Source organism: Lithobates pipiens, unplaced genomic scaffold, assembly GCF_037356315.1.
Source record: "Lithobates pipiens isolate NorthernLeopardFrog02 unplaced genomic scaffold, aLitPip1_a1.2 Scaffold_23, whole genome shotgun sequence".
Taxonomy (NCBI): Eukaryota; Metazoa; Chordata; class Amphibia; order Anura; family Ranidae; genus Lithobates; species Lithobates pipiens.
Window position 1 is genome coordinate 325,158,239 of NW_027507785.1, and position 9,603 is coordinate 325,167,841.

The 9,603-nt window shown below is 46.8% G+C and overlaps 1 protein-coding gene across 2 annotated transcripts in view; it reads right to left on the reverse strand.

The window, feature by feature from the left end:
- The window catches only part of CUNH1orf210 (chromosome unknown C1orf210 homolog), a 28,020-nt gene extending 22,035 nt beyond the window's left edge, over window positions 1–5,985 (reverse strand). For both annotated transcript variants that reach the window (XR_013262117.1, XM_077450652.1), the window contains exons 1-2: window positions 5,835–5,985; window positions 4,722–4,801 (exon numbers count right to left, since the gene is read on the reverse strand). Coding sequence is in view for 1 of the 2 variants with exons in the window: in XM_077450652.1 (XP_077306778.1) it covers window positions 4,722–4,790 (69 nt within the window). In the remaining variant the exon portion in view is untranslated. The remainder of the gene's footprint in view (window positions 1–4,721; window positions 4,802–5,834) is intronic.
- Between the last annotated feature and the right edge of the window lie 3,618 nt (window positions 5,986–9,603).

The following is a 9,603-nucleotide window of genomic DNA, read 5'->3' on the forward strand; positions in this document are numbered from 1 at the left end:
AGGTCTGACATATGAGCACTGCCTGGGAGGGTTGTCAGTGGAGAATTTATATGCAGCTTCTTGTTTGTTTAAAAAGGTGATGCTGTCAAATAATTTTGTACAGTTCTTCACTCTGATTGGACACCTAGCAATAATGTCATAAACTGCCAGCAAAGAGTTTTTATAATGTTTGCTGTATGTCAAATGAAAAATATCCCAGAATGAGTCATCTTCACAAATAGAAAGCTTCAGCGCTCACAGTTAATGTTTGTTTAAATATTACCAGTAAATCTTCTCTGCTCTTCTTTTCTCAGAAACATTTACTTCTGAAATTGCCTCCTTCCTTCTGAGATGGCCTCCTAACTTCTAAGATCGCCTCTTACCTTCTGAAAGGCCCTCCTACCTTCTGAGAGGCCCTCCTACCTTCTGAGATGACCTCCTACCTTCTGAGATGACCTCCTACCTTCTGAGAGGCCCTGCTACCTTCTGAGAGGCCCTCCTACCTTCTGAGATGACCTCCTACCTTCTGAGATGACCTCCTACCTTCTGAGAGGCCCTGCTACCTTCTGAGAGGCCCTCCTACCTTCTGAGATGACCTCCTACCTTCTGAGATGACCTCCTACCTTCTGAAAGGCCCTCCTACCTCTGAGATGACCTCCTACCTTCTGAGAGGCCCTGCTACCTTCTGAGAGGCCCTCCTACCTTCTGAGATGACCTCCTACCTTCTGAGATGACCTCCTACCTTCTGAAAGGCCCTCCTACCTCTGAGATGACCTCCTACCTTCTGAAAGGCCCTCCTACCTTCTGAGATGACCTCCTACCTTCTGAGAGGCCCTCCTACCTTCTGAGAGGCCCTCCTACCTTCTGAGAGGCCCTCCTACCTTCTGAGATGACCTCCTACCTTCTGAGATGGCCTCCTACCTTCTGGGAGGCCCTCCTACCTTCTGAGATGGCCTCCTACCTCCTAGATGGCTGAACCTAGTGTAGGAGGGCCACATGATGCTCTTTGGAACTTATTGTGTGGCCCTGGGGCCCCAGAAGTCAGGGCCGGTGCTACCACTAGGCAGCCACCTAGGGTGCACTGCTGCCTCGGGTGCCCGGCCACTGGTGTTCCTACTCTCTTCTCTCTGCAGCAAACAACTAAGTCTCAGCATCAGCAGGCAGCCGCCGCTCCGTTCGCACATAGTGTCAGAGGTGCATCGGCGGCGGAGGACTGTGTCTGTGTCCCGACCCCCGAATGATTGAAAGCAAGCAAACATTCATTGATGGGCACTGGTAGACTGCATTGATGGGCGCTGGTGAGGCTGCATTTGATGGGCACTGGTAAGGCTGCATTTGATGGGGTGGAGTCAGGGGTGGGGCCAAATGAGGTTTTGCCTAGGGTGTCAAAAATCCTTGCACCAGCCCTGCCAGAAGTCAGGAGTGGGAGCATTGATTCGTAACAGTCTGTAACAGCAGCGATTAGGGCACTGTGAGACATTTCAGGGAAAGAAAATCAGGCCAATTTTCAGAGATTTTCCTTTCTCTGTGCATTGGAGTAAATGGAGAAGGTAAAATTGAGGGCGGCTCAGTGGTTTTAGAAGTACAATAAACATTAAGTGGCTCCTGAGGGATACAGAATCTCCTTTTAATTATCCTAAGCCTGTTCCTGTGCCAAAAAGAGGCCCCTTATTAGCAGAAAGGATGATCTACATGTTTGGTCCAAACCTAGATTCAGGCTGGATTTTTCTTGTTCAAAGTTCTGCAATGGCTGAACTAAATTGGAGTGGAACCTCCACTGACAGCCAGCGGGATGTGACAATCGTGACTCATCCCTACCTGTCCTATCTCAACTTTTAACCGGGGATTTCCGCCTGGCAGCAGAATATAAACTAAGGGTGAAGATATTGTAAAACAAGGAACACGTGGGGTTCCCCTTCATAATTATACTGGACCCTTCAAGTTCTGGTATGGAATTTGGGGGAAACCCCATACCATTTTTTTTTCATCTTTTGGCATGGGGTCCCCTGTTGTTAGGACAGCGGTGGTGGCCGTCTTCTGATTCTGATGTGAATTTTAGGGGGAACCCCCATGCAAAAAAAAAATAAAAAGCACGTGGTCCCTCCAAAAAGTTCATACCAAACCTTTATCTGAGCATGCATCCTGGCAGGCCAAGAAAGTGGGAAACCGAGTGTGCTTCCCCTTTCCTCCTGAATCATAACAGCTTAGATGTCCTCAACATGTGGAAAGCACCATGCCAGGGTGCAATGGGAACACCAGTTCTCGTGACAACCAAGGGATTCCTTCCCATTGGAGGGACTTCCCCTCACTTCATGTTTTGGCAATGGGACAGGAAGTGGAGGGAAATCTTCCCAGATGGCAAAAACTGACAGGGGTTCTAAGTAGGGTGGCCACATTTCCAAACTGCCATTCATAGACCCCCCTTCCCAAAAAATGGTTTACATCACGGGGGTCCCCTTAGTCTGCCTCTAAAAGTGTCGTGCCTGTAACATAAATAGTACATGCTGCAGCAAAAATTAAATCTCAAAAGAAAAAGATGGATTTTAAGTGGAACCCCATGCCAAAAAAAAAACAAAAAACGGTGTGGGGTCCCCCCAAAAGCCATACCAGACCCTTATACAAGCAAGCAGCCTGGCAGGTCAGGAAATGGCATGTGGCCTGGTATGGTTCAGGAGGGGAGAGGCCACTCGCTCGTCCCCCCCCCCCTTTCCTGACCTGCCAGGTTGCATGCTAGGATAAGGGTCTGGTATGAATTCTGGGGGGGGATCCTGCGCCATTTTTTTTTTATTTTGGCATGGGGTTCCCCTTAAAAGCCATACCAGACCCGAAGCGTTTGGTATAGACTAGAGGGGGTTACTCCATGCCGTTTTTTTTTTTTTTTACTGCCAATTTTTTTTTTTCATTTAGCTGTCAGCGGGGAAGCCCGTTGACAGCTGATGACTCATCGGTTGTTAAAGATGCTGAGGCCGGCTTCCCGGCCCCGCTCCTTAACCACTTTAAAACCAGCGCACGCAGCAACTGCTGCACAACCGAGATATCCATCTCTTCAGGCGCCGGTCGTGTGTACGATAATGGTGATCTCAGCGGTGGGAGAGGTGCCACCCCCCCTCTCGCCGCTCTCCTGCGCCCTCCGCCGCTTACCGGAGCCTTCGGTAGTGGTGGAGGCGATAGGGACCTGTCTTGTCTGTGGTATGGAGACGAGTGAGGCTAAGATGGCCCCCCACTCGTCTCTATACCATAGCAGGGTAGAAGCGAGGTCAAAACATCACTTCCACCCATACCTCTTAAAGGTATGTTTTTTCAAATGACATTTTTTGTTTTTTATTTTATTGCAATCAAGTCCAAATATGAGGACTTTTTGACCCCCCAGATCTCATATTTAAGAGGGCCTGTTGCTTACATTCCTTGTAATAGGAATAAAAGTGATCCAATAAAAAAATTTTTAAACAGTGTAAAAATAAATAAAATCAAGTGAAATAAATAAGAAAAAAATAAATAAATTTTTTTAAAACCCCGTCCCGACGAGCTTGTGCACAGAAGCGAACGCATATGTGAGTTGCACCCGCATATGAAAACGGTAGTCCAACCACACATGTGCGGTATCACCGCGATCGGTAGAACGAGAGCAATAATTCTAGCTCTAGACCTCCTCTGTAACGCAAATTTTGAATGTTGCTTATGAAGATTTTTGAGGGTAAAAGCTTGTCGTCATTCCACGAGCGGCTGCAATTTCGAAGCGTGACATGTTGGGTATCAATTTACTCGGCATAACATTGTCTTTCACAATATCAAAAAAAATTGGCTAATTTTACTGGTGTCTTATTTTTTTATTCAAAAAAGTGATTTTTTTTTCCAAAAAAAGTGCGCTTGTAAGACCACTACGCAAATATGCTGTGAAAAAAAGTATTTCAATGACCGCCATTTTATTCTCTAGGGTGTTAGAAAAAAAAAATATAAAATGTTTGGGGGTTCTAAGTCGTTTTCTAGCAAAAAAAAAATAGTTTTAAACATGTAAACACCAAATCTGAAAAAGAGGCTTGGTCCTTAAGTGGTTAACAACCAGCTTTTACTGCACACTGATTGGGCAAAGCTTTTCCCAATCAGGGCGCAGAATGCACTGTGCATGGTGGCTGTGTCAGTTTCATTCCGGGACACTGAAGGTCTCCGGGACCCAGGACAGACCTGCAAAATGCGTGACTGTCCCGAGCAATCCGGGACACGTCATCACCCTAGTTATAAGCCTCCCTTACTCTATCCAAATAAAAATAATGTTTTGCCTTCAAAAATCTCCATCAGCTAACAAACATTTAGTCCAAATTGGATAGACCATACCTAGAGTCCCCCCCCCCCCCCCGCAACAACAATACCCCCCACAACAATAGATCCCCTAGTAGCCAGCATCAGGAGAGCCTTCCCTCAACAGGAGATTCCTCTCAGCAACATAAGACCCCCCCCAAGCAGCAGTATATCCCCCACTAGCAACAATAGACCCCCCCCCACAACAATAGATCCCCCTCAGCAAACATAGACAGCCTAGCGACCAGAATCAATAGACATTCCAGCACCCCTTTCCATTACATACATTCCGTGCTGGAGGTGCTGGAACCGAGCTCCCCCACGTTCCCGCTGAAAAAAAGCCCTGGTTATATTTAATGTATTGTTTGATTGTCTGTATTAATGTCTGTCAGTTAGGTTGGTGGTGAGTGGCGTTCCATAGCCTGTCTGTAGTGTGATTGTCTTACCTGGCTGGTGAAGGTGCAGGGGTGAGCGGAGGTGGGGGGGAGGAGCAGTGCGATGTACAGGAGCAGCATGATGAATGAACCTGTCATAAGAAGACAAAGACACACCGGGATGAAAAGTAACAACCACAGACACGGGGCAGGATCTACTGTATAATATATATATACAATTTATCACCCACATATATTAAAGTGATGGGAGGCACCTTTCTCTGGCAGCATGCTGCGTAGTCACCCTTGCATGCAGGGACACCCTACACTGTGTGCAACAATAGAAATACACAGCCCTATGCACCCCCCTCTCTGTGCACTCACCTGTGTGTTGCTGGGTCGCCTAGGTGAGCACTATGCAGGGCAGCCCATGCACCCAGTGTGCCCCCCTCCCTGTGCACTCACCTGTTTGTTGCTGGGTTGCCTAGGTGAGCATGCTGGGCAGCCCATGCCCCCAGTGTGCCCCCCTTCCTATGCACTCACCTGTTTGTCGCTGGGTCGCCTAGGTAAGCACTATGCTGGGCAGCCCATGCACCCAGTGTGCCCCCCTCTCTGTGCACTCACCTGTTTGTTGCTGGGTTGCCTAGGTGAGCATGCTGTGCAGCCCATGCACCCAGTGTGCCCCCCTCCCTATGCACTCACCTGTTTGTCGCTGGGTCGCCTAGGTGAGCACTATGCTGGGCAGCCCATGCACCCAGTGTGCCCCCCTCTCTGTGCACCCACCTGTTTGTTGCTGCTGGGTTGCCTAGGTGAGCATGCTGGGCAGCCCATGCACTCAGTATGCCCCCCTCCCTCCGCACTCACCTGTTTGTCGCTGGGTCGCCTAGGTGAGCACTATGCCGGGAAGCCCATGCACCCAGTGTGCCCCCCTCCCTGTGCCTTCACCTGTTTGTTGCTGGGTCTCCTAGGTGAGCACTATGCTGGGCAGCCCATGTATCCAGCGTGCCCCCTTCCCTGTGCCCTCACCTGTTTGTTGCTGGGTCTCCTAGGTAAGCACTATGCTGGGCAGCCCATGCACCCAGCGTGCCCCCCTCACTGTGCCCTCACCTGTTTGTTGCTTTGTCTCCTAGGTGAACATGCTGGGCAGCCCATGCACCCATTGTGCCCCCCTCACTGTGCACTCACCTATTTGTTCCCGGCTGTCCTAGGTGAACACCATGCTGGGCAGTCTGAGTTCCTCTGTCTCCTACCTGTCCTCTCTTCCTGAAGGTGAGGGGTGGAGCCTGGCACCAGGAAGGGTACAAAGGTGGAAGAGCTGGTTAAAGTGTAACCCGGACTGAGTGGGAAGGAGGGGAGAGGAGGCTGGCGGTGTGCCTGGATTTTATCTCTTCTCATTTTCTGCAGAGAGAGTAAAGAATACACAGATTCATTCATTACATGAGTATACAGAGTATATACTGTATGTAGACATAGCGAGTCCAGTGTCCACTAGAGGGAGCAGCTGAGAGAGGCCAACAGAGGAAGGTTACATTGTGTCGCTCAGGAGAAGGTTACATTCATTGACAATCCTGTATTGAGCTTTTCTACTGCTGAAGCTTACCATGTGACTTGTGACAAAGTCCCGTGACAAGTCAAAACACAATCATTTCAATGGGTGCCGTTTTAATCAATGCAACTCAAGTCGCAGCGACAAAAGAAAACTCGCTACTTTTGTGTGACTTTGGCGTGACTTGAGTGTCACAGACCGCAACATTATATCGGAAGAGTCACAGGGAAGTCGCAAGCAAGTCACACAACTTTTGGTTTGTAGCAGTGTAAACCAATCTTTGTGTGTTTTGCAGTGCATTTGCTGATTTTCAGAAACGCACTACAGTACATTTAACACCTTCCCGCCCGGACCTATGGCAGAATGACGGCCGGGCGGGGGTTCCATTGTTCTGACCGGACGTCATATGGCGCCTTTCAGAACAATCCGCTCGTCAAATTCTAACTACACATATTACTGAAATCAAAGACTGCGTGTGTTATTATGCCCTGTACACACGGTCGGAAATTCAGACGGAAACGGTCCGATCGGATTATGTTGTCGGAAAATCCGATCGTGCGTGGGCTCGATCTGACTTTTTTTCTGACGGAAAATCAGATGGAAAAAGTTTGAGAGCCGGATCAAAAATTTTCCGACAACAAAATCCGATTGGACTTTTTTTCCGATCGTTTGTAGAGAATTCCGACAAAGTGCCACGCAATGCTCAGAATAAATTACGAGACTATTGGCTACTGGCCTCCACGTAGTCCCGTCGTACGCAACGAACGTCACCGCGTTCGGATTTTCCGACAACTTTGTCCGACCGTATGTATGCAAAAATCTGACGGATTTTGTGGTTGGTATGTCCGACCGTGTGTGCAGGGCATTAGAGTACCATTTCAAAATAATGCTGTTTTCTTTAAGCCAAATGTGATTTAAAGATTCATTGTAATCATTTGTTGAAGATTTTTTTTTTTCGTTTGTTCACTTTGCCGCATTCGAATCGAAAACAATAATATTTTCACTTTGACCGATTCGAAAATGTATCAATTTTAAACGTTTTCGAATCGAAAAAAAAAAACTTTAAATTGGAAGAAAATTTCCGAATCAACCGAATTTCACCAAATAAAATAATTAGATTAACGAATCAAAATTAAACTAAACAATTTTTTTCGTCATGCACATGTCTACTGTTAAATGTGACCCACTTAAAGTGGAAGTAAACCCATCGATTTAAACAATAAAAAAAAAAAAAAAGGCATGCCGGGAATGCTAACTGCACATTGGCTGTGCTCTCTGCCAAACTATCAAACCATCCAATGGCTGGTGTCATAACGAATCACATGTGCAGCACCATAGCAGTTGAAGATTAAACAGAGGCAAAGATGGCAGCTTCCTTGGCTGAAAACAATAGGGGAGTTTACTTCCACTTTAAGCAAATCGGGATGTGCTGCGGCCACCTTGCAATGATTGAGGTTGCGGAGCATTGATTGGTGAAGTATTTATGGGGTTAAAACAGGCTCTGTGGGTGTGTCACAGATGAAATTACAGCTGATTATTATGTAAGCTACTCTTTGTTGATATCTGTGTGGGATTTCTCAACTCAAATAATGTGGTTTTGTTGGATTATAATATTACTATATATTTTTAGTGAGGTACTTCCCTGAGGAAGAACATGCTGTAATTGATTGTTCGAAACACGTTGGATTATTCTGGTTGGAAGTTTACTGTGGGACAGCAAATGACAATTGGATGTACCACAAAAAACTAAGTGTGATGTTGACCCTTTTTAATTCTTAAAAACTCAATGATGTATCAAATTGTTTTTAATACTCCCATAACGGAGGGATGGATGTTTTATTGTGTATTGCGAAAATAAAGGTGTAAAATTTATGATTTTTTAATCAAAATGTATATATGTGTATAATTTTTTTTGGTTGCCAAGAAAGTCCCATTAAGGGATTTGCAATGAGGATGTGTCATATATTGCCTCCTCTCCGGTTAAACGCCTCTGAAACTTGATTACAGCAGCACAAGTAGCCAATTAATTAATGTGCTAACAATAAGTATGCGGATGGAAGGGAAGAATGGAGCAAAAGAGGGATGAGCTCATGACTGTGCTTCTGCTTCGTTCACTGTCCAGTCACAGGTTGGAGGCTGGTACGGGGTGACCTGAGCTTAGAGGAAGTGGGTTCAGTGCTGCTGACTAGCAGACTACTGGCAGAGAAAAAATACTGTAGGGGGAATCTCACTGAAGGTGTGAACAGAGCAAAAGAGGTATGAGCTCATCGCTGTGCTGCTGCTCCAATCACTGTCCAGTCACAGGTTGGGGGCTGGTACGGGATGACCTGAGCTTAGAGGAAGTGGTTTCAATGATGCTGACCAACAGACTACCGGCATAAAAAAAGTACTGTAGGGGGAATCTAACTGAAGGTAAGAATGGAGAAAAATATGGATGAGCTCATTGCTGTGCTGCGGCTTCTTTCACTGTCCAGTCACAGGTTGGGGTCTGGTCCGGGATGACCTGAGCTTAGAGGAAGTAGATTCAATGATGCTGACCAGCAGACTACTGGCAGAAAAAAAGTACCGTAGGGGGAATTTCACTGAAGGTGTGAACAGAGCAAAAGAGGGATGAGCTCATTCCTGTGCTGCTGCTTCATTCACTGTCCAGTCACAGGTTGGGGGCTGGTACGGGATGACCTGAGCTTAGCGGAAGTAGATTCAGTGATGTTGACCAGCAGACTACTGGCAGAGAAAAGGTACTGTAGGGGGAATCTCACTGAAGGTTTGATCAGAGCAAAAGAGGGATGAGCTCATTCCTGTGCGGCTGCTTCATTCACTGTCCAGTCACAGATTGGGGTCTGGTACGGGATGACCTGAGCTTAGAGAAAGTAGGTTCAGTGATGCTGACCAGCAGCCTACTGGCAGAAAAAAAAAGTACTGTAGGGGGAATTTTACTGAAGGTGAGAATGGAGCAAAAGAGTGATGAGCTCATCGCTGTGCTGCTGCTTTGTTCACTGTCCAGTCACAGGTTGGGGTCTGGTCCGGGATGACCTGAGCTTAGAGGAAGTAGATTGAATGATACTGACCAGCAGACTACTGTCAGAGAAAAAGTACTGTAGGGGGAATCTCACTGAAGGTGTGAACAGAGCAAAAGAGGGATGAGCTCATCGCTGTGCTGCTGCTTCGTTCGCTGTCCAGTCACAGGTGGGGAGCTGTTACGGGATGAACTGAGCTTAGAGGAAGTGGGTTCAATGATGCTGACCAGGAGACTACTGACAGAGGAAAGGGTTCTGTAGGGGGAAATATCACTGAAGGTGAATATTGCAGAAAATTCTGGTTTTGTAATTTTATCTTTTAATGGGCTATTACTTTTTTTTTTTTATTATTTTTGGTTGGAGTTCTGAGACGGCTGGGTTTTAAGGGAAG